This window comes from Pelophylax lessonae (assembly GCF_965119305.1).
Source record: "Pelophylax lessonae genome assembly, chromosome: 11".
Classification (NCBI taxonomy): Eukaryota; Metazoa; Chordata; class Amphibia; order Anura; family Ranidae; genus Pelophylax; species Pelophylax lessonae.
Genome location: NC_138778.1, coordinates 39626140 through 39651618, shown reverse-complemented (window position 1 = coordinate 39651618; position 25479 = coordinate 39626140). Strand labels below are relative to the sequence as shown.

At 43.9% G+C, this 25479-nt stretch overlaps 1 protein-coding gene across 9 annotated transcripts in view; it reads left to right on the top strand.

The window, feature by feature from the left end:
• PTPRT (protein tyrosine phosphatase receptor type T) overlaps positions 1-25479 on the top strand; it is a 677999-nt gene that overhangs the window by 566793 nt on the left and 85727 nt on the right. For 6 of the 9 annotated variants that reach the window (XM_082271827.1, XM_082271826.1, XM_082271832.1 and 3 more), the window contains 3 exons: positions 13871-13985; positions 22679-22755; positions 22837-22873. In XM_082271827.1, the coding sequence (XP_082127953.1) occupies positions 13871-13985; positions 22679-22755; positions 22837-22873 (229 nt within the window). The remainder of the gene's footprint in view (positions 1-13870; positions 13986-22678; positions 22756-22836; positions 22874-25479) is intronic. The other 3 variants (XM_082271833.1, XM_082271828.1, XM_082271831.1) reach the window with 1 other exon arrangement.

Here is a 25479-nt window from a genome sequence, read left to right as displayed (position 1 = left end):
CATGAATTCCTATAGTAGTAGCTATCTTGTGACAACGGCTGGTGATGTAGACCAGTCTGGATATTATTTCTTCAGCTGATATAGAGCCCCCGTATTGTTGTTTTTAATGTTTTGGTGAATATATGGGGGATTTCCTGTTCCTTTGGTGGTCCCTCATGTACACACTATATATTTTTATATGGTCAATTAATAAAATGTTCAATTTTTAAGTCATCGATTCTTGGTTTTCCTTCTCCCAATTGGCCTTTAAAACCCATACTTTCTCTATTTTTTGATATACATAGTTACATAGTTTGTGAGGCTGAAAAAAGACATCAGTCCATCCAGTTCAACCTATGATGTGTGTGTGTGTTTGCTGTTAACCCTACATTGTATACCCCTGTATGTTGTGGTTTTTAAGGTGCCCATCTAATATTTTTTTTTAAAACTACCAATGCTCCCTGCTGATACCACTGCTTGTGGAAGAGAATTCCACATCCTTACCGCTCTGACAGTAAAGAACCCCCCATCCCACATATTTTAAGGTGAAACCGTTTTTCCTCTAGTTTTAGTGAGTGACCATGTGTCTTATTGTATTCCCTTTCTCTGAAAAGTTTGTTCCCTAGCACTCACCAGTACAGTATTTGTACATTGATATCATATCCCCTCTCAAGTGTCTCTTCTCCAGAGAGAATAAGTTCAATGCTTGTAGTCTTTCCTCATAGCTGATGTCCTCCATTCCCCTAATTATTTTTATTGCCCTTCTCTGGACTCTCTCCAGTTCCAGCACATCCTTTCTGAGGACCGATGCCCACAACTGGACGGCATACTCCAGATGTGGCCGGACCAGAGTCTTGTAAAGTGGAAGAATAATCGCTTTATTTCTGGAGTGAATGCCCTTTTTTATACATCCCAGTATTCTGTTGGCTTTGCTTGCAGTGGCTTGGCATTGTATGCCACTGCCAAGCCTGTTGTCCACTAGGACCCCCAGGTCCTTTTCCATCCTAGACTCACCCAGAGGTTCCCCCCTAGTGAGTAGCTTGCTTTCATGTTTCTGACGCCCAAGTGCATTACTTTACATTTTTCAACATTAAACCTCATCTGCCATGTAGTTGCCCACCCTATTATTTTGTTCAAGTCTGTTTGTAAGGTTTCCACATCCTGCATAGAAGATATTGGCATGCTTAGTTTAGTATCCTCCGCAAATACCGAGATTGTGCTAGATATCCCCTCCTCTAGATCGTTCATGAATAAATTAAACAGGATTGGTCCCAGGACAGATCCTTGGGGGACCCCACTTTCCACACCCAACCAATCCGAGTTCTCCCCATTTATCACAATCTCCTGAAAAATGACGAATTACCATGTTAAGACAACTATAGCCAATCTTCCGAAATAACTTCTGAAATACGAATTGATTTGGAACAACGAATATACCAAATGAATCTGAATATACAGTACATAACTAATTCCGAAAATGAATCATTCTAATATAACCAATATAACAAAATGAAATGATTAACTTAACAAATGAATTCGATACAAAACACATTTTTCTGTTGTGCACATCTCTAATCAATACAGCCTAAAAAGAACCTGCCACTTTATCTATTCATGTCAAAGTGAGAGGTTCTCTTACCATTCACAACCCCTTTATACTCCACCCTTCTCTTCATCTTTTGAAGCCCCTAGAAATACCCAGTACTACTTGGTATAGGGAGCATGTAACCTTTATTCCAGGATGCAGTGCATGGACCTAACTGGCCAATTGTCAGGATAGTTTAACTGCTTAGTAACTGCAATATGGTTTATTACATTTATTACAGGTACATATATAGCGCCGTCAATTTGCGTAACGCTTTACACATATATTGTACATTTACATCAGTTTTTGCCAAGGAGCTTACAATCTAAGGTCCCTAACTCACTGGATGTGTCCATACGGTCGGCGTGGAGCTACCATTGGATTGCTGGGCTGCACTGAGCTGATGTGACTATACGCTTGCTTGTTTTAATGTACATGTGAGTGCGCCTTTTATATATTTTAATAAATGTTGTGTTTGAGATGTCATCACGCTATGGGCACTCTTTTTTCTTCACCTTCATGAGTATTGAGCAGTGGAGAATATACTGTGACTGATTATCATTTGTGAAAGCTGGGTGAGGCTGGTCCATGTAAGTGGACAGGCACGGAAAGTTGGTGAGTGACCACTTTCTCTTTTTTAACGCGGTGGAGGTTGAAGTGTGATGGTGTACCCCTCTTTTATATATGTTTATATTATTTTATGTTTACCATGTGCATTATTATGTATGATTGAATATATACTGAGTATTACCCAGCTTCTTATATGTAAGCGTCCACGCTCCAGATGACGCCGTAGTGACGAAACGCGCAGGGCGTGGCTTATTGCATCAGTACGTCACTTCCGGTGGCGGTGGTTCCGACCTGTGGAACGCGGAAGCGATACAGTGTGGCAGACCCTGCACGCTGATAGTGAACTTCTTGAACTGTGAGTGGCTCCAGCACCTTTATCATTGTATATTCAGCATACTACGCAATGGAGGCTACCTTTTAATTGCAGTACCTGAGGCAAAAGAGAGTGGGGAATTGGTACCAGAAACATCCGGATGCACCCACGCCAATCTAGTGTGTGGTAAGCATTCTTGCCTAGTGGGGGACCACGGGCATAGCATCTCACCTCTATTGCACGGTACTAATCATTAAGCACAGTGTACAGGCATTGCCTGATTTGCAGCACCAGCACTTTCTTTGGTTCTATATTCTGGCACTGGTTTGTCCTTATAGGTCCACAATAAAACGCACTGTGCACTTTACAACTATATGGCTATATGATTTTATGATACTTGTTTTATAATACTTGCACTTGGTATTAAAACGCACAGCTCACAATTTTTTACCACTTTTTATACTATTTTATTATTTTTCTATACATTGTGGTAGCGCCTAGCACCAAAAACACCTGCACTTTTTCACTTACACACTACCTCAGAGGTAGGTTGGCGGCAGCTTACACCATTAATACTTAAGATTCATGTGTTGAAACCCATAGCGCTGGTAAAAACCACAGACCCTCTAGGTCGCAATCTGTCCCCTCCCTTTTCAAACTCATTAAAAAAATATTTATGCTAACAGGCTCTATGCTAACTCCTACCGTTACTAAGCGAGCAAAGTGAATTGACCCTTACAGGTTGCTTTCCTCATTCATGTCTAAAGAAAATAAAGGAGCCCGGAAGCAGGAAACAATGAGGGGTGGCCAATGGGAATTGGATTTCATAAATTGAATAATTGTGGATTTTGTCTGTGCTCATTGTAAACATTGTAGAGCACTCCTAGCTCCCTGTGATGTGTATCTCTTTGGTTCAAAGCTATCAGCCAAGACATGGTCATAGGTTAGAAAGATCATTGCATTTGTGACAAACATGAGATACTTTTAGGAAGCCTATCCCCTTAAAACAACCAAACAAAATGTCTTCAGCTACCTTTAGAAAATGTAAAAACAGCTTGAGCTTCATGGATTTTTTTTTTTCATTTAAGTAACTATCCAAAAATATATTCTCTTAGCAAGCAGTCTAAAGCCTTTGGTATAAAAAGACCCTTCTGAGATCAAAGAAAGCTGAGTATCCAGCTTGACTATGAAACAAGTGTAAGAAGAGTCTACAGCATTGGCCATCGTACCAGGTCAAGTTCGGTTGCCTGAGTTTCACATCCATCACATTTATATTTTATTTTATGGTCTCCCTAAGATTAAGACGCCATTTTATTGTTGACATCTTCTTTGGCAGCTCAGTTGCTCGCTGTATTCCTCTGAGGATTTATGCGATCACAAGTCTTTGAAATAGCTGCAGCCTCCAGCTAATCGCAGATAAAGTGATTTGCATAATTTTAGAACTATTTGAAGCCATCGTACATGCTAAATAACTGAGAATATCCCCCCTTATCTGATTGGACACACTTTAAGCATTAGATATACAACCACAGCCTTCTTACATTTTTTTATAGGCTGGAAGGGGGAAGAGTTCAGGGCTGTGATGCTAAGCATATCTTCCACTTTAAGTACAGGGACTTATAACGGCTGAGACGAGGAGGGCAACATAAGAAAGGGGGCAGTGACAAGTGTACAGAAAGAAGCCAGAATATAGAGAACCTTTGAAACAACTCTGTCACTTTCCAAAAGAAAATTCAAAGAATGGTCCTTGCAATAGAAGACAGTGAACACTTATCTCTGCCGCTTGCAGTATAAGTACAAACTCCACTGCGTTTATGAGATATAGCCTCTGGCAAAGTCTTCCCATATGAAACACTTATGGGAGTGTCGGATGCCTGGTCCACCATTGTACTTAAATAGAGATGGATGGATAGAGTGAAGAGGGATTAGAACCCCCCTGTCAGTTTTTATTGCTGTCTCTGCTCCTATTAGGGAGATTTTCCCTCTCTATGTGCCCTGCTTACCATTTTCACTGAAAGTGAAGGTAAAAGAAAACCCCAAATTCTGGGTTATCCCCAGAAACGTAATAGAGTGTTGGATGCTGAAGACCTTGTTGGACGCTGTATTGTCTAAATACAGCATAGTTTGGAATTGCCACCCACTATAGAGGTAAATATCCACAGTCCCTCTGCTGTAGGGACCATTATTTTTTTTGGAGGGGGGAGGGGGTAGTAACAAGGAAAACTCTAACATTAACCACCTCAGCTCCGGATGGTTTTACCCCCCCCCCCTTAATGACCAGGCCATTTTTTGCGATTCGGCACTGCGTTACTTTAATGAAAAATTGAGCAGTCATGCGACGCTGTACCCAAATACAATTGATGTCCTTTTTTCCCACAAATAGAGCTTTCTTTTGGTGATTTTTGATCATCTCTGCGGTTTTTAGATTTTGCGCTATAAACAAAAAAAAAGCGACAATTTTGAAAACACGCCATATTTTGTACTTTCTGCTATAAAACATTAAAAAAAAATTAAAAAATAAAACATTCCCAATAAAAAAATTTAAAAAATTTAACTTTTTTTTATCAGTTTAGGCCAATTTGTATTCTGCTACATATTTTTAGTAAAAAAAAAAAAAAAATCCCAAAAAGTGTATTTTAATTGGTTTAAAAGGTATAGCGTTTACAAACTATGGGATCGATTTTTGGAATTTTTATTTATGTTTTTGTTTTTATTAGTAATGGCGGCGATCAGCATTTTTTAGCGGGACTGCGACATTGCGGCGGACAGATCGGGCCCCTAACTGACTTTTTTGACACTTTTTGGGGACCTGCGACATTAATACAGTAGTCAGTGATAAATATTATGCCACTGGCAGGGAAGGGGTTAACACTGGGGGTGATCAAAGGGGTTAATGTGTGTCTAAATATGCTTGCTGACTGTGTTGTGTGTGTGTGTGTGTGTGGGGGGGGGGTTCTGTGACAGGCACAGAGAGATCGGAGTTTCAGCTTAGCTGAAACTCCTGATCTCTTCCTGCCTGTCTGACAGAAGACTGGCCTGCTTTGTTTACATAAGCAGGCGGGTCTTCTGTTAGTTTATCTGATGATCTCAGGAGGCTGGCGGCAATCGCTCCTGCTTGGTGCAATAAATATTTGATCAAAAAGTACTAGTGCAATGGAGAGAAAGAAAAAAAAATAAAAAAATTTAAATATTTAAAACTTCAATTAATCAACAGAAATATATCAAAAATATATATAAATAATCAATAATAAATCAAATAATGTATATATAAATAATTCAGTGAAAAAAATCAGTTAATGTAACAAGTCCATCAAATGAATCCAAAAAATCCTCCAGTGATAAAGTGCTGCTTAATCAAAAATGAAGTGTTCACAGTGTTCACTGGTGAAGATCCTCTCACCCACAGTGCTGTGAAAGTTTGTACAGATCTAAACACAGAGGAAGCACGGCCCCGGTGGCGCGCGCGCGCCGCCGAGGCCTCGTGCACGAAATCACGTATTACTAGGTGATTTTGCACAGCCGAGCCGCCCTGCTGCAGTAATACTATGGTGGGCGGTCAGCAAGAGGTTAAAGAAAACAGGAAAGAAATATGAAAGCTACCAGTATTGACCTGAGAATGTTAGTAACCTGACTGTTATCTGACCCACTGACTTCAGTTCTTTTTAAACCACTGACCTGGAACACGTATGCAGTGTGGAAAAGTCAGATGAGAGTGAGGAATCCTTGTCTGCACGTTTGTTCTCAGATGGTGTTGAAGCAAGAGGGTCAGCATGGCGGCCTTATTAAAACTAGCATTTTCAACAATGGCATCCTCCGCCATTCTAACTCTTCCTCTCCATTCTTTCATTTTACATTTAAAGAGATTGGGAAAGGGTTAGAACATCCTTTCAATTTGTTATTGCCTTTACATGACTCTGTTGGGTTGAGTTTCCCATCACTGAGAACAGAATCACCAGTCAGGTTGTAAGTCTCCATGGGGGCTGACCTGTATTCTGTTTGAGCTCAGGGCTGCTGAAGGAAGGTAAAACTGTCACTTAAAGCATTTCACAATATTTCATGCAATACTGAAGGCACATTTGTTATACGGTGGTTTAGAGTTATATTTATTAGTGCAAATCGAATGGGCTTACTGCCTGACATTACCGCTCTAACAAGGAGAGAATCCAATGCAATAATTATGAATCAATATATCCCTGGGAGGTAGGGTTTAACTATTATAACAATTTAAGAGTGGAGATTTAGATTATTACTGATGCTCATTGGCAATGGCTTCTCATTCGAAAACACTTACACTTCACATTATTCACTAGAACATGTAAGCATAACGAAATCGAATTATTACTGTGTTTTTAGAAAGATTTCTTTCCTAAAATGAATTAAAAAAATAATGCTTAGGCTAAGATCACAGGGTGTCTGGCTATCTGAAATATGGATGTTTCACATTATTAACCACTTAAGCCCCGGAAGATTTTACCCCCTTCCTGACCAGGCCCTATTTTGCGATTCGGCACTGCATGATTTTAACGGACAATTGCGCGGTCATGCGACGCTGTACCCAAATGAAATTGACGTCCTTTTTTTCCCACAAACAGAGCTTTCTTTTGGTGGTATTTGATCACCTGTGCGATTTTTTGATCATGCGCTATAAACAAAAAAAGAGCAATAATTTTACAAAATAACAATATTTTTCACATTTTTTTATGTGAAATTCCCCCAAAAAAATGTCAAAATCAAAATTTTTTAACATTTTTGGCCAATTTGTTTTCTGCTACATATGTTGGTGAAAAAAAATCGTAATAAGCGTATTTTGATTGGTTTGCGCAAAAGTTATTGCGTTTACTAACTAAGGGAAAGATTTCTGTCATTTTTGGTGTTTTTTTTTTTTTTAACGAGTAATGGCGGCGATCTGCAATTTTTTTTGCGGGACTGCGACATTGCGGAGGACAGATCGGACTCTTGACTGACATTTTTGACACTTTTGGGGGTACCAGTGACATTACTACAGTAATGCTATACAGATGCACTGTTACTGTAAAAATGACACTGGCAGGGAAGGGGTTAACTTTATTGGAGACGGAAGGGTTAAGTTTGTCCCTAGGGGCGTGATTCTAACTGTAAAGGGATGTGGCTGTTTGTGTAACTACAGAGATATACGATCCTATATAGCAGGACCGTATGATCTCTGCACTTACACAGGGGAGAATGACAGGCGGCTTTGTTTACATTAGCCGCCTGCCTTTCTCCCTCTGTACCGGACGATCGCGAGTGACCATCGGGTGCGCCGGTCACACGCGCGGACATGTTAGGGAGCGAGCTTGCCCCCTATTGGCTCGCAGGCGAGTGACGTACATATACGTCACTTTGCCTGCACAGGGCTGACCGCCGCAGTACTTGTATTGTATATGTACTTGCGGAGGTCGGCAAGCGGTTAAAAACTGAACATAACATATTGTTTTCAGATTTAAAAAAAAAAAAATCTACCCCCATGTAAATATATAATCACGAACCACAAGATTTCATTTTAGCACATTACACACATTGAAAAGATAATTTAAAGCCCAACTCGAGGCTCTGGTATCCCCTCCACTGTTCACTTATCCCACCCATTTGAGCACCCCTGCGCCCACAAAAAGCAATATACCTACTTTTTTACCTTTTTATACTTACCTATGAGTCTTCAGTCTGGAATCAGCTTTAGCCTAAAGGGTTTTGTTTTTTTTCATTCGTGTAATTATCCAATATTATATTCTTTTTATTAGTCTAAAGTCTTTGGTATAAAAGACCCTTCTGAGATCAAAGAAAATGGAGTATCTTTGAAACAAGTGTAACAAGAGTCTACACTCTACACAGCATTGGCCATCATAGCAGGTCAAGTTCGATTGCCTGAATTTCACATCCATCACATTTTTTATGGTCTTCAGAAATCCTCTTCATCCTCATCTTCCTCAAATTCTAAAGGCTGTAGAGAGAGGCACCATGTAATGGTGAGAAGTCACTCTCTACAGCATTCTCCTGTAAATCCAGGGAGCTCGGATGCCCTAGGCAGACAGGAAAACAGCTTTAGCATGATGGATTTTTTTCGTTCATGTAATTATCCAACATTATATTCTCTTAAGTAGTCTAAAATCTTTGGTATAAAAGACTTTTCTAAGATCAAAGAACACTGAGTATCCAGATAGTCTTTGAAACAAGTGTGACAAAGTCTACAGCATTGACCATCATGCCAGGTCAAGTTCGGTTGGCTGAGTTTCACATCCATTACATTTTTTTATGGTCTTCCTAAGATTCAGACGCTGTTTTTTGTTGACTTCTTTGGCAGCTCATTTGCTTACTGTCCCATTGCCAGTGTTTGAACTAGCTGCAGCTTACAGCTAATTGCAGATAAAGTGAGTTTTTGACACATTACACATTGATAGGATTTTTCAAAGACCAGCTCCAGGGTTGGGTATCCCCCTCCACTGTTTGTGCCTTCCACCCATTGTAGCACCCCTGCACCCCAAAAAAACGACAATATGCTGACCTTTTTTCAAGGAATTTTCATTCTGGACTAGTGATGTCAAAGGTCCTCTTCACCCTCTTTCTCAAATTCTAAATGCCGCAGAGTGTAGTGCCACATAATGGTGTGGAGTCAATCTATAGCAGGGGTTTCCAAACTCTCTAAACAAAATGCCAGTTTACTGTCCTTCAGACTTTAGATAGGCCAGATTGTGGCCAGCGAGGGTAGAAAATGTCCTGGGAAACAGCATTTTGGGCCTGGTGGTCAGTGAGTAAAAAAAAAAAAAATATATATATATATAAATATGTGTGTATATATATATATAAATATGTAGCACTGCCCCCATAGGAGCTACTTAAAGCGGATTCCCCTGGGTTAACCATAGCAACAGTCTGTAAAATATTCCTCACTTTACACTTCGCTCAGTCAATGAACAGTCCAGGGGATTTGGTTTTCTGTGTCTTTATTTTTTAATGGGATGGGAGAAGGGATGAATGGGATACTTGATCGGAAATGAGCTGCGATCAGCAGGATCACTGCTCATCTCGGTTTCATAAAAGGACACCAAAATGTGAAAGTGTCTTGTATCGAAGTGGTTCCTCCTGTGTCCCAGACAGTAAGGATGGGAGAAGGAATGAGTGGGATACTCCTTCTAGTAACTATGCACAACTTGAGGACAACTATCTGCAGAGGATGCGGCAAGGCCGCTGCTTCACTTTGCCACTGAGGTGAAGATCTAACTGATGAACTGTACTTTAGCTTCTCTTCAGGGTCTTACTTGGCACTGCCTTTCTGACCCACTGTGTGTGCTGATTCTTGTCCACTGACTTTCCCTGCAGTGGTCCCCTTCCTGGGCAGACCCCCTGGCAAGCTTCCCGGTACTCACGGACACTGTTTTTCATAGGGACCTCTGCCACTGCTCCACCGTCAGTTTCTCCTGGACCTCACAGCTCAGCTCCACACTCTGGTCCACTAGGCCGACTGCCTGTGACCACTTTCCAACCTGACAGGAGGAGAGACAGCCGTCACCCACCTCCTGGGACCTGGCTTCCCACCAAAAGACATCCTGTCTCATGTGCCCTTGGCTTTTATGGTCAATCCCAGGATGCACCGCTGTTGTGCCCTCCCACTGGGACTGCCACAAAAGCCTGTGTGTCACTGGCTGGGTTTCCTCCACTATCCAATAGGCTCCCCTATTGGATACAGTGGGGACACTCCCTCAGACCAAGTGAATCACACCTGGACACATGTAACAGACCTGACTAGAAATCCTGCTCCCTGATAAGCAGGAAAGCAACACAATGCTTTTACCTAGCACCTGACTAGGAGGGTGCTACATATATACATATATATATATATATATATATATATATATATATATATATATATATATATATATATATATTTTAGAGATAGACCGATTATCGGCAAGGCCGATATGCACTTTCCCCGATATATCGATATCGGCCCCGGAACTGGCGTCGGAACTAGTCTCGCGGGAGTGTATCACAACCATACACCCACCCACAGCAGCCCGGTGCCAGCCACCCACATCCACAGACCCTGTACCAGCCAGCCACAGGCACTGTACCAGCGAGCCAGCCACCCACAGGCCCTGTACCTGCCAGCCACAGGCACTGTACCAGCCAGCCAGCCAGCCATCCACAGGCCCTGTACCAGCCACCCACAGCCCCTGTGCCAGCCACCCTCCCACCACAGGGTGCCAGACAGCCAGCCACCCACAGGCCCTGTACCGTGGCCAGAATTATGCCCCACTGTTGGCGTCAGTGGAAGAAATAGTGTCTTGTTATTGGTTTCAGTGGGAGGAAATGTGCCCCATTGTTGGTGTTGGGATTCAGGAATTATACCACACTGTTGGTGTCAGTGAGAGGAATAGTGGGGTCAGATAAAGGGTCAGATAAAGGATGATAAAGGGCCTGTGGGCCACAATTCAGAAACCACTGCTCTATAGAATTCTCCTGTCCAATCCAGGAAAGGCGCAGCTCCGCATTGCTGAATCAATGACCTGGTAAGTCTGCAATAGGGTTTCTATGCCAGCCATAACATTTTTTCTATTTATTTATACAAGGGCTGCTGAGGATCCCTTTTTTGTTTATTGCCCAAGCAGAAATGTGTCTTTAAGCTGCTTTAGCATATATAAAACATATTAAAATGACTATTCTTCCTCTCTAAGTTTGGAAATTATATTTATTCAAATGATGGCTGCCACTACATCATATTCTGACTTTAGGTGGGTTCAGAGTTAATGGAAACAAATACAATGGGCACAGATATAGCGGTAACATAGAGATAACAAGGGGAAGAATTCTCAGCTTTGAAAATTCTGATGACATATTTATAAAGTGGGAGCCCCCCTCCAAGACCCCGCTGTTTGATAATACTGTCTGTTTTCCCCTCGGCTGCTTTGAAGTGGGATGGAAATGAGCTGTTAATGCTCACGGCGCCTCTGCTTGGAGATTAACTGCTATTAGGATGCTGGATCCTTTAAAGGCAAATAGACCTCTGATCAAAGCGGTGTTCCCAATTAACCGCTCATTACCTGTCTATCCTGATATAAAAGATCCTCCGCAATAAACACAAAGCGTGCTCAGCAAGGCCTTGTCATCGTTGCTATTCATAGGCACCTGTTAACTACTTGGCGCTCACAGAATATTTAAAAAAACTGCAAAAAGGAAGAGTGGAGATGTCCTTGCTGACCTCTCCTTCTGAAGATGCTGTTTCCCTGGCTGCCATGTAGATTCAGAAGCTTCTGCACTTTTTAACCGGTTGCTGACCGCCGCAAGTACATATACGGCGGCCGTCAGCCCCGGCCAGGCAAAGTGACGTATGGGTACGTCACTAGCCTGTCACTTGCTTGTGAGCCAATAGCAGGCGAGCGCGCGCCCGCCCCGGCTCGTTCCCTGGGAAGTCCGTGCGTGTGACCGGCGGACCCGATGTCCGCCGGTCACTCGCGATCGTCCGCCGTGAAGGGAGAAAGGCAGGCGGCTAATGTAAACAAAGTCCTGTCATTTTCCCCTGTGTAGGAATAGTGATCATACGGTTCTACTATGTAGGACCGTTGATCACTGTTCCTACGCCAGTAGCCATGTCCAATCACAGTTAGAAGCACGCCCCTAGGGACACACTTAACCCCTCCTTCCCCAATAAAGTTAACCCTTCCCTGCCAGTGTCATTTTGCAGTAACAGTGCATATATATATCACTGATTACTGTAGTAATGTCACTGGTAACCCCAAAAGTGTCAAAAATGGCAGTCAAGGGTCCGATCTGTCCGCCGCAATGTCGCAGTACCGCAAAAAAATCGCATATCCGCCATTACGCTTTAAAAAAAAAAACACCAAAAATGACAGAAATCGTTCCCTTAGTTAGTAAACGCAATAACTTTTGCGCAAACCAATCAAAATACGCTGAAAATGTAGCAGAAAACTAATTGGCCTAAAATGTTAAAAAATTTAGATTTTTACATTTTTTGGGGGGGATTTCATATAAAAAAATTTGAAAAATATTGTTATTTTTGCAAAATTGACGCTCTTTTTTCGTTTATAGCGCAAAAAGTAAAAATCGGACAGGTGCTCAAATACCACCAAAAGAAAGCTCTATTTGTGGGGAATAAAGGACGTAAATTTTGTTTGAGTACGGCATTGCATGACCGCGCAATTGTCAGTTAAAGTGGCACAGTGCCAAATCGCAAAAAGTGGCCCAGATGTAAGACAGCAAAATCCTCCGGTGGTAAAGTGGTTAATACTAGCACTGGATCTGTCAAAGGCGCTCATCAAGAGTGCCTACTATGCCCACCCTTTCTGCCCCCCTCCTCCATTGACAGAATCTATACTATCTCTTCCCTCAATGAATCATGCACTTTGAATGGAGCACAGGCAAAGGAATGAAAGCTCCATCTCCTCCATTCAAAGAGTACTTTTAATTCATGCAACTTATAGAACAGCCTCTATGAATGGAGTAGGTGGGCAGAAATGGCAAGCATATGTCTTAAGGCCCGTACACACGATACGAAAATCGGAAGGAAAATTTCATCTGACAAACGATCTGCCAATTTTCGGATTGTTAGTATGGTGCTTTCGACAGCCGATTACGGATTTTCGGACGACAAAATCTGGATGCGCAGGCTATAACATTTTTATCGTATATCAACACAACATCCGATTTTCATTTAATTAGTGCAGTTTTTTTCTGAAAAAATCTTAAGAGCAAGACTGGGCATGCTCAGAGACGAAAGAACACATACAAAGCAATCCAACACATGACATCACTTCTGAAGTAGAATTCTGTCGTACGGGAAAATTCGTATGAAAATAACCTCTTCACTTTCCACATCAGACTAGCATGCCACAAAAAACGGACAACAGTTCGTTCAATAATCTGATCGTGTGTACGGGGCTTAAATGAGAGCCTGAGACAGATCCAGGGATTTTATTTTCCAAGAACCAAATAATGACAGGTATAGGAATGGTACATTAAAGCGTATGTCTAACCAAAATCATTTTTTTTCCTAATAAAAAAGGATAGAGTAGGGAATGATATTAAGACCCCTGTCAGTTTATTTCTTGCTGTGTCCTGTTGATGAGATTTCCCTCACTTCCTGTCTCAGCGTCACAACAGGAAGTGAGAGGAAATTGTGAGTAAAATTCCTATCCTACAAGAACAAAGTCTTCAATGGAAGATTTCCCCTTTCTTCTTGTTCTGGGGACAACTCTAAAATGATGGACTTCCCTATTCTATCATAGTATCAATGGTCACCAGGACAAAGAGAGGACGAATCTCCCAAGTGGGAACACAGACAGCAATGAAAACTTCACAGGGGTTCTAACTCATCCCTACTCCTACTCCAACTAAAAAACGTTTTTGGTTTAGGTACAATAAACAAAATAAAACTTTTCTTTTTATTGTAGGCGCTGCCTGAAGGTCAGACCGCATCCTGGGATACAGCAAAGGAGGATGAGAACCGCAACAAGAACAGATATGGGAACATTATCTCCTGTGAGTGTGACGCTAGCAGGCAGGATGGTGATTGTCTTTAACTTATCTGACCTTTTCATTATTAACACCCCAGCTCACCTGTGCATGCATTAAGTTAAAAAATCTTCATAGCGCATCACATTTCATGGCAAAGGTAATAAAGTCCAACTAAACGTTCGGTTTAAGCCTGGGTTCACATACACTATTGTCAAAAGTATTGGGACACCTACCATTCCATGCACATGAAATTGAAATGGCATCCCAGCAGTGGCGGCCGGTGTAGTGAGGGCGCAGGGGCTGCCCCCCCCCCACGCACCCATGCGTCCAGTCCCCTAATCTGCATGCAGGGGCGCCGCACGCATAGAGCTCAATGGGGATTTTTTTTTTTTTTTGGCATCACCTGATTAGAGCCAGAGGCTCTAATAGGGCGATGCAAAGGGTGGACCCGGGGCACAGAGCAGTGCGTCCCGAGCCCACCCATTGTGTAATAATAGCAAATGAAAATGCGCTATTGTCACACCGATCCTCCTCCTGGCCAATCAGAAAGCGCAACCGATACGCGCTTCCTGATTGGCCGCAAGGCAAACCCCATGCCATTGCCCGAGGAGGCGTGTATGTTGGTCACTGCATTGGGGGCATGTACGCTGGTCACTGCATTGGGGGCATGTATGCTGGTCACTGCATTGGGGGCATGTACGCTGGTCACTGCATTGGGGGCATGTATGCTGGTCACTACATTGGGGGAATGGGATGCTGGTCACTGCATTGAAGGGGGCATGTATGCTGGTCTCTGCATTGGGGGCATGTATGCTGGTCACTGCATTGGGGGCATGTACGCTGGTCACTGCATTGGGGGCACGCACGCTGATCTCTGCATTGGGGGAATGTATGCTGGTCACTACATTGGGGGCATGTACGCTGGTCACTTCATTGGGGGCACGCACGCTGATCTCTGCATTGGGGGCATGTATGCCGGTCACTACATTGGGGGCATGTACGCTGGTCACTGCATTGGGGGCATGTATGCTGGTCACTGCATTGGGGGCATGTATGCTGGTCACTGCATTGAAGGGGGCATGTATGCTGGTCTCCGCATTGGGGGCATGTATGCTGGTCACTGCATTGAAGGGGGCACGCACGCTGATCTCTGCATTGGGGGCATGTATGCTGGTCACTGCATTGGGGGCATGTATGCTGGTCACTGCATTGAAGGGGGCACACACGCTGATCTCTGCATTAGGGGCATGTATGCTGGTCACTGCATTGGGGGCATGCATGCTGGTCACTGCATTGGGGGCATGTACGCTGGTCAGTGCATTGGGGGCATGTATGCTGGTCACTGCATTGGGGGCATGTACGCTGATCTCTGCATTGGGGGAATGGTATGCTGGTCACTGCATTGAAGGGGGCATGTACGCTGGTCACTGCATTGAAGGGGGCATGTACACTGGTCACTGCATTGAAAGGGGGCACGCTGGTCACTGTGCATTGAAAGGGGGCACGCTGGTCATTGTGCATTGAAAGGGAGCACGCTGGTCACTGTGCATAAATAGGGGGCATGCTGGTCACTGTGCATTGAAAGGGGGCACGCTGGTCACTCTGCATTGAAAGGGGACACGCTGGTCTCTCTGCATTGAAAGGGGGCACGCTGGTCTCTCTGCATTGAAAGGGGGCACACTATACCTTAATTACTGAAGGCCCCTTTCACACTTTTGCAACCTCAAAGTCACGCAGTTTTTTACAGCGTTTTTTGCCGCAAAGCAATGCCTATTACATTTTTCTGTTTGCGCCCCCCCAAAAATTTTGAGCACCAGCCGCCACTGCATCCCAGTCTTAGTCCGTAGGGTTCAATCATGAGTTGGCCCACCTTTTGCAGCTATAACAGCTTCAACTCTTCTGGGAAGGTTGTCCACAAGGTTTAGGAGTGTGTCTATGGGAATGTTTGACCATTCTTCCAGAAGCACATTTGTGAGGCCAGGCACTGATTTTAGATGAGAAGGCCTGGCTCGCAGTCTCCGCTCTAATTTTTCCCAAAGGTGTTCTTTTGGGTTGAGGTCAGGACTCTGTGCAGGCCAATCAAGTTCTTCCACCCCAAACTCGCTCATCCATGTCTTTATGGACCTTGCTTTGTGCAATGGTGCGCAGTCATGTTAGAACAGGAAGGGGCCAACCCCTAACTGTTCCCACAAAGTTGAGGGCATTCAATTGTCCAAAATATCTTGGTATGCTGACGCCTTAAGAGTTCTCTTTACTGGACCTAAGGGGCCAAGCCCAACCTCTGAAAAACAACCCCACACCATTATCCCCCTCCAACAAATGATTTGGACCAGTGCACAAAGCAAGGTCCATAAAGACATGGATGAGCAAGTTTGGGGTGGAGGAACTTGACTGACCTGCACAGAGTCTTGACCTCAACCTGAAAGAACACCTTTGGGATGAATTAGAGCGCAGACTGCAAGCCAGGCCTTCTCGTCTACATCAGTGTCTGACCTCACAAATGCGTTTCTGGAAGAATGGTCAAACATTCCCATAGACACACTCTTAAAAGTTGTAGACAGCTTTCCCAGAAGAGTTTAAGCTGTTATAGATGCAAAGGGTGGGCCAACTCATTATTACACCCTACAACTAAGACTGGGATACTATTAAAGTTCATGTGTGTGGAAAGGCAGGCGTCCCAATACTTTTGATGTATAATATAGTGTATATGTGGTGCGATTTATAGGGTCAGTTTTCAGTGTGATTCTCAAAGGTAGTTGTTCAGAGGTTCAAGTGCAATTCAGATGCTATACTGATACGATTCAGAAATGCAATTGTGAGTACCATTTGCCAATTTAGTACTGCTGCGATTTTCAATCTGCCTTCATATGCTGGAAATGCCATCCATCCTCTTCTCTACAAAACTGCCTTCCAGACACTTCTATGCAAATCTGTTTTCTAGTCACTTCTATTCAAAACTGGCTATGAATCGCATCCTATATGAACAGTTATCTCAGAATGCCACCATATAGTTTATATATATTTAGTGGACCTAAAACATATTTAGCTGATTTAAGCTGAAAGTTCAGTTGGGCTTTACTATATGGGTTACCCACCTTGTTGAAAAATCTGATAATGAAAGTCAAAACTGTGAGTTTGTAAAGTTTGTGAATAGGATTTCTCACCCATGTTTTTCTATTACGCTTGAACAGGTTTAGAAGTTATCCACTGTACCCAAGGGGAAACACACAATCTACACTTTTCTGAACTTGACAGTAGCATCACTTAGATTCATGGGAATGGGCGTCCACAGAACTTTTTTTTTTTTTTGAGGGGGGGGGGGGATCATCTTAAAGCGGAGTTCCAGCCATTTACTCACCTGTCCAACGGTCCAGCGATGGAAGCCTCGATCCTCTCCCTCGGCGCCGGCATCACTGCTGTGGGCACCCGGCTGTCACCGTTTGCGGCTTCACAGCCGGGTACCCACTGCGCATGCGCGAGTCGCGCTGCGCGCCGTGATTGGCCGGCAATCTTCTGGGACCTCTGACGTGTCCCAGAAGATTGCAGGGAGGGAGGGGGAGAGGAGAACTTCCGTTCAGGGCGCCGCGGCGCTCCGAGCGGAAGTGGGAGCGGGTACCTGCCAAAACTAGGTACCCGCTCCCCCCCCAAAAAAATGACATGCCAAATGTGGCATGTCAGGGGGTCAGAACTCCATAAAGCGGAAGTTCCATTTTTGGGTGGAACTCCGCTTTAAGGTCACCTATGCTCTGCCCCTTTTCACCCCCATAGATCCTCTCTTTAGAGCCGACCAGGCCAGGGTCCTCCACAGATCCCCTTTAGAGCAGGGTCCCCATAGATCCCCCTTTAGAGCAGGCCTCCTCATAGATCCCTCTTCAGTCTTACCTTTTCACCTATATTCCCCAAGCTACCAGGTTTTCATGCACACACAATATATATATATATATATATATATATATATAGCCAACATGACCCCCTTTAGAGCAGGCCAGGATCCCCATAGATCCCTTTTAGGGCAGGCTAGGGTTCCAAGAGATTCCCCCTTTAGAGCAGGCCAGGCCAGGGTCCCCCGAAGATCCCTCTTTAGAGCAGGGTCCCCATAGATCCCCCTTTAGGGCAGGGTCTCCATAGATCCCCCTTTAGAACAGGGTCCCCATAGATCCCCCTTTAGAGCAGGCCAGGCCAGGGTCCCCCATAGATCCCTCTTTAGAGCAGGGTCCCCATAGATCCCCCTTTAGGGCAGGGTCCCTATAGATCCCCCTTTAGAGCAGGGTCCCCATAGATCCCCCTTTAGAGCAGGCCAGGGTCCCCCATAGCTCCCTCTTTAGAGCAGGGTCCCCATAGATCCCCCTTTAGGGCAGGGTCCCCATAGATCCCCCTTTATAGCAGGGTCCCCATAGATCCCCCTTTAGAGCAGGGTCCCCATAGATTCCCCTCTTAGAGCAGGCCAGGAAATTTCCAGGGGGAGGGGGAGCACTTGCCTCTCCTTGCGGACGCCTATGCACATGGGGTTGATTTACTAAAACTGGAGAATGCAAAATCTGGTGCAGCTCTGCATAGTGGCCAATCATCCTCTAACTTCAGCTTGTTCAATTAAGCTTTGAGAAAAAAAAAAACTTGGAAGCTGTTAAGTTTCTATGCAGAGCTGCAACAGATCTTGCAGTCCCAAGTTTTATTAAATCAACCCCATGGCATCTATACAAACATTCCACTGACATATGACAATAAATGTAAACCTCTGAAGAACAATGTACAAACAAAAGGGGACAGGATGGAAGCACATACATTGCAAACCAACACTTTAATGGTGACCTCTCCGGCTGTACATACTTACCTTCCTTTGTATCCCCTTTATAATTTTTAAGTCATGACTTGGAATTAACATAGGCTGAGGGCTCCCGCCCACCAAATGTGCCAGTGCTGGGTACCTGAGCTGCCAATACTCAAACAACTACGCAGTCCTATATACAGAATCACATGACTCTCTATACTGGGTATTTTTCTTTTCTCTGAGCACTGAACACAATAGAAGAAAAGGGAAGATGAGTATGTGAAGCTGGTAGGGCTGCTGTTAAAGTAGAACCTTGGCCAGGCTATGGGCATTAAAATAGTAGTCAGGTTGAAAAAAGACACAAGTCCATCTAGTTCAACCAAATAAAGGAAAAAAAATCATACAATCCCATATACACAATCCTATACCAGCAGTTGATCCAGAGGAAGGTGAAAAACCAAAGCAAAGCATGATCCAATTTGCTCCAGCAGCGGAAAAATTTCCTTCCTGTTCCCCCGAGAGGCAATCAGATTCCCTGGATCAACTTTACCTATAAATGTTAGCATCCCAGGCCAGTTATATTATGTACATTTAGGAAAGAATTCAGGTCTTTTTAAATCAATCTACTGAGCTGGCCAGTACAAGCTCTTGAGGGAGTCTATTCAACATTTTCACAGCTCTTACTGTAAAGAAACCTTTCCATATTTGGAGATGAATTTGTTTTTCTTCCAGACATAAAGAGTGCTCCCTTGTCCTCTGCAATGACCTTAAAGTGAATAACTCAACACCAAGTTCGCTATATGGACCACTTATGTATTTGTACATGTTAATCTTATCCCCCCCCCTTATCTCCTCTTCTCAAGAGAGAATAAATTCAGTTCCTCTAATCTTTCCTCATAGCTGAGGTCCTCCATGCCTCTTATCAGTTTGGTTGCCCTTCTCTGCACTTTCTCCATTTCCCCGATATTCTTTTTGAGAACAGGTGCCCAAAACTGAACTGCATATTCCAGATGAGCTCTTACTAATGATTTGTACAGGGGCAAAATTATATCTCTCTCTCTGGAGTCCATGCCTCTGTTAATACAAGAAAGGATTTTGCTTGCTTTGGAAACTGTAGTTTGTCATTGCATGCTATTATTATTGATCTACCAGAACACCCAGAGTCTTCTCCACCATTGATTCCCCCAATTGTACTCCCCTTAGTATGTATGATGCATGCATATTGTTAGCCCCCAAGTGCTTAACTTTACATTTCTCAACATTAAACCTTAATAACTTTACATATTCAAAATAGGCAGTACATCCGCTTTAAAACAAGTCCTCATTGGCCTATGTAGCTACAAGCACTGAGGAGCAACTCCTCCCTAAATCAACACTAGAAAACAAATCTTTTTAAAGCCCGGTCTCAGTATTCTGCTCTCCTACATCGTTTTCACCTGCCCTGAGTATACTTTAGAGATTAGAAGCTTGCAAGGCTGCCAAATCACCGCTGGGAGTTGAGGAACAGAGGGAGCTAAGCTGTTGAAACGAAAGTGAAAATACTTACTGATGTAAACTTTAAAACTGATCTCCGGGTGTTATGCAAAATGTACCCTTGCAGTGGGGTCTCCTTGTATAGCCAAGGTTGAATGCTTAAGTCTAGGAGTAATATGATTAGGATCTATTGACCCCCACTCCAGCCAGCTCCAGCACTCTCCTCCTGTCCCCCAAATCTCCAGTCTTTGGGTAGTCTCTTGGCAAGGCTATTAACCCTGAGAGATGTAGGAGTGCAACTGCATTCAGAAGCACCTTAGAAAGGAGACTTCAAGGAATCTATCAAATAGATCGAAAATGCCTGCTGGAATTGGGTATAAATTATTACTCTTTATTTTTGCACCTCTAGACTTAACAAGCAGATAACCCTTGTCATGCAGGGAGGGCTCAATGGAAGGGTACATTGGCATATTTCCTGGAGTTAAGCTTTCAAGCCTACATAGTCAAATTCATTTTTTTTTTTTAAACAGCACAAGGGACAATACTTACAGTAAATACAATTTGTCCCTTGTGCTTATGGCTACTGAAATAGTTTAAACCTTCTGTCCTCTAATTCCCCCCCCCCCACCCCAATTGTTGTAATCATGCTGATGAAGCAAGGGTTAATAGAGCCAAGGGACCTGTCATATGCTTTTTTGAGGAGTGCCGACTATTTCCGCCCTGTCTGCCCCCCCTCCTCCATTCATAGATGCTGTACCTTCCATGAAGCTTCTTTGAATGAAGTAGGGTGGAAAGGAGTGCATATGCAGGGGAGAACTGGGCCAGGGGGCAGTGGGGCAATTGCCCGCCCCCCCCGGGTTGCTCTGATGCCCCATAAAAAGGCTGCACCCCTTCTGCGACAGACATGCCTAAAGGATTCCTGGTGAAGGGAAGTGTATAGTCCCCGCCACTGACCTACTGAGTGTGGGATGAAGACGAGGACAGAGTGCAGGCCTCCCCCCCTCCAGTATGGATGGCGTAAACTGTGTCTGAGCAGAGGCCGGTTAAATTCCCCACTTGAGACTCTCCTCCCCTGACCGAGCTTTCCCAGCTCCCCCCAACTAGCTTCTGCTGGCCAGGTCAGGAACCCAGATTCGGCTGGTGAATAGTGAGTACCTGGAGCGGAGCGTCAGCATGGAATCAGGGTCAGGAGCAGGCCAGTAAAAGGGAGAGTGGGAGGGGGCTGAGTCGCTGCACCATGGGCCTCTGGTTTGTACTTGCCCCCTGGGCAGAAAGTTGCCAGTCAGCTCCTGTGCATATGACAGGTCCATTGTCCCTATTAACCCCCGGTGCACCAGATGATTATGGCAGTGGGGATGGGGGAATCCGAGGACAGAAGATGTCAACTAATTCTGCAACAAGGTACACATCTAATTGAGTGTAAGTAATGTCTCTTGTGCTGTTTTTTTTTTTAACTCTGTCTAAACATAGGCTTAAAGATGACTTACTCCACAGTGCCTTCACCTACAAAGATCATTAAAAGTTTGTTTCAAATAAAACCTCCATGTTTGGAACCCCCTCCCCTTAGAGAATCTCCCTGACATTTTTCTTTTGCATAAATATCTTTTCGGGGCTGTCTTTTCCTAATCACATAACATTCCCCATCCTTTTGTGTCAGTGGTGGGTAGGTCCTCTATGACGCAGAAAGTGTTTGCAGAGAACTGTTCTCTGCATGAGTCCCTTGTGTGCCCATGGTGATTTGATGATGTGCCCCAAGGGGCCATGCCTTTGACCCCCTAGGCTCACAGTGAGTGGGTTAAATGATGCTGGCTATAAGGAAACCTAAAGTTGGCCCCTAAAGGATGTGGAGGTCAGCACTATCGCATGAAGAGGATAGGTTCAGCTTTGAGACTTTTATTATAGCAAGAAAGGAATTTAAAAAAATCCTTGAAGTTGGGATTTAAACCTTATTTACTACTGATTAAGAATATGTAAATGTTTAAATATTCATAGTCTGGCCACAATTACACTTTAACAGTAAATTGTTTTTTTTTTTTTTTTGCCTGCAAGAATAAAGCACAGGTTTTCTTTACAAATATTATTGCCATTATAATAGTTTATGATCCTCTTCTTTTCTGTGACAATACTTTTTTATTCTTTTACACATTCTATTCTATTGCTTTGTAAAGCCTTTACAGTGTTTGTCTCCCTTTATAATGGCTTTACTCGGTTATACTGCCTTTTATATATTCTTTTAGTGTTCTACATAGTTTCACAGCAGCCATTTACACTCTGACCTCTAATACGTATCCCTCTCCATTTGTTTATCACCTATGTATCTGGAATTTAAAAAGTTTATTTCATTTGTTATGCCTGTGACTTTGTTTCTGACTTTGTTAGTAACTTTGCCAATGGTGACATGTGTCATTGTCAGTGAACCGCAAATGACAGCGAGAGTCGCTGATTCCTGGCTGTCAATTTGCAGATGACCTTATTGTAACATCTCTGTGTCTTTTTCCCTCAGATGACCATTCCCGGGTGCGGCTACAACTGATAGACGGAGACCTGCATTCTGATTATATAAATGCCAACTACGTGGATGTAAGTTGCAAGCTCCTATGTTCCCCAGAAGCAAGTGGGATTTTATTGTCCTTTGTTCTAAATATTGCTTTTTTTATGCAGGGCTACCATCGTCCTCGACACTACATTGCCACACAAGGTAAAGATAGTTTTAAGTTATGAAGTCAAAATTTATATCAGCTCCTGTTCATTTGTAGTCTGTCAGGCAATATCCAAGCAAAAAAAGAACTATAATACAATAAATTTGTCCCTCGCCAGTGCTCTGGGTCCCTCTTCCTTGCCGAGTGCCCCCAAAGCAAGCCGTGTGCTCTGGGGGCACTATTGCATGCTCGCTCCTGAGCTGCCTCTGTGTCCAATAGACAAACAGAGCGCGGTTCAGCCCCACCCCCACCTCACTGGCTATGATTGGCAACAGCGGGAGCCAATAGCTCCTGCTGCTGCATCTCAGCCAATGAGCAGGGAAAGACCGGAGAGAGCCTCTGCTTTTTGTGCACGTCACTGGATCAAGATTAGGTAAGTATTGATACTCGTAGGCCACTCAGTGGCTCCTTGGAGCTTGTTCTGAGGAGGGACCCCACGTTCTGGGGTACTTTCCTGGATGTTCAGTTCGTTCTGCCTCTTCTGATGCTAGTAGTGTTCCAGAGTGTACTGCTCCTTTCCACACCTCTCCCTTCCCTTCTTCCTTCCTCCTTTTGTGTTTCCCTTATTTGCCCTACCCGCCTCCTTCCCCATCCTCTTCCCCCGCCCCCCTTCCTCATTCCCTCCCTTCTATGCATTTTCAAAAATCACTTAGGGTTCTCTATTTTGCACTCTGTGGTGGCTCTGCCTCCACCGGCAACAGCTATGGTGCCCACGTTCAGAGATGTGCGTACCGGATTCCCCACTTTTATGCGGTGGGTCCCCCACTCCTTGACACAGATAGTTCCCTTTACGGGGTGTCGGGATTGGGGGGATCCACTATGCTCCATCATGGGTAACCCTTTTGTTCCTGTTCTCATAAGGTGGGTGGGCGCCCTACCCAGCGAACCCCTCCATTAGCCTTACGCCCACTTGGTTCTCCCACTGGCCCTCTGTTTTCGCACCATGTTGTTGTTACATGACACTTTGTGGGTTTACCCGTGATTTATGTTGCTCCTTACGTGCATAGTACTGTTTATATGTGTATCACTTTTGTACCTGTTCATTTTTGGTGGGCTCTATTACCTGCCCTTTATTGCTGTGTTCTTTTGTGCTATGTATGCTTTATTCCTTAATAAAATGTTTTTTGAAAAAAAAAAAAAAAGAAAAAAAAAAAAAGATTAGGTAAGTATTGGAGGGGGGGGGGGCTGAGGGGGGAACTGCACACTAAAGGTTTTTTTTACTTTCATGCATTGAATGCTTAAGGATGAAAAACCTTCAGACTTTAAAGTCACTTTAGCTGGTCATATACTGTTAGAATTTTGGCTAATTCCGAGGACTCATTTAAAGTTCTAACAGTGGGTGGCCCTGGCAGCTTGACAAAAGTTGAAGGCACTATGTCAGGAATCAGCAGCAGGCATGGCCAGAAAAATGCATCGCATACTATGCACATTATGTGATACTTACCTCCAAACTAAGTCCTCGTTGTCCCCACTGGCGACCACATCCATCTTCAGCCGTCCTTCTTCCTGGACTCCGGCTATGCTACTGGCCGGGAGCCACGTGACGTCACTCCCACGCATGCGCGTGGGAACCGCCGGTCATGGCACAGAGCTCTGAAGAAACGGCAAAGACGGTCGTTTCTTCAGAGCGCATGCCCCAATGACGTCATCGGCTGCATGAAATGTAAATATCTCCTAAACAGTGCAAGTTTAGGAAATATTTACAGTATCTATAGGTAAGCCTTAATAAAGGCTTACCTATAGGTAAAAGTTATCAGAGTGGGTTTACAACCACTTTAACCTTCCTAGCGGTATTCCCAAGCATGGCTCGGGGTTAAATTTCAGAGCCAAAAGCGGTAACCCTGAGCCACACTCGGGGTACCGCTAGGAAGATCGCTGGATCCTGAAAGCGGGGTTACTTACCTTGTCACCGGGATCCAGCGATCTATCTCGGCGGTGTCTGGTGGCGGAGCTTCCTCCCTATCCTCTCCGTGCCCCGGCTTCCGTCTCCTGCGACGTGACGTTCACAGGGGGGTGGAACCGGCGGCAAATTCAAATATAAAACACACCAAACACACTGATACATTACAAAATAAAATACATTCACATTACATTGCCCCCCAGTGCCCTTTCCTGCAGTTTTACTGTACTTTTTATGTATATATATATATATATATATATATATATAAAAAACATGAATATGCTTTGATCTAAACCATTCCATTGTAGTTTTGGTTTTTATGTTTAGGGTTGTTGTTCTGCTGAAAGGTGACCCTCTGCACCAGTCTCAAGTCTTTTGCAGACACTAACAGGTTGTCTTCTAAGATTGCCCTGTATTTGGCTCCATCCATCTTCCCATCAACTCTGACCAGCTTCCCCTATCCCTTCTGAAGATAAGCATCCCCATAAAATGATGCTGCCACCATGTTTCACGGTGGGGATGCTGTGTTTATGGTGGTGTGCAGTGTTAATTTTTCCACCACACATAGCATTTTGCTTTTAGGCCAAAAAGTTCAATTTTGGTCTCATCTAACCAGAGAACCCACATGTTTTCTGTGTCCCAACATGGCTTCTCACAAACTGCAAACGGGATTCCTTATGGCTTTCTTTCAACAATGGCTTTCTT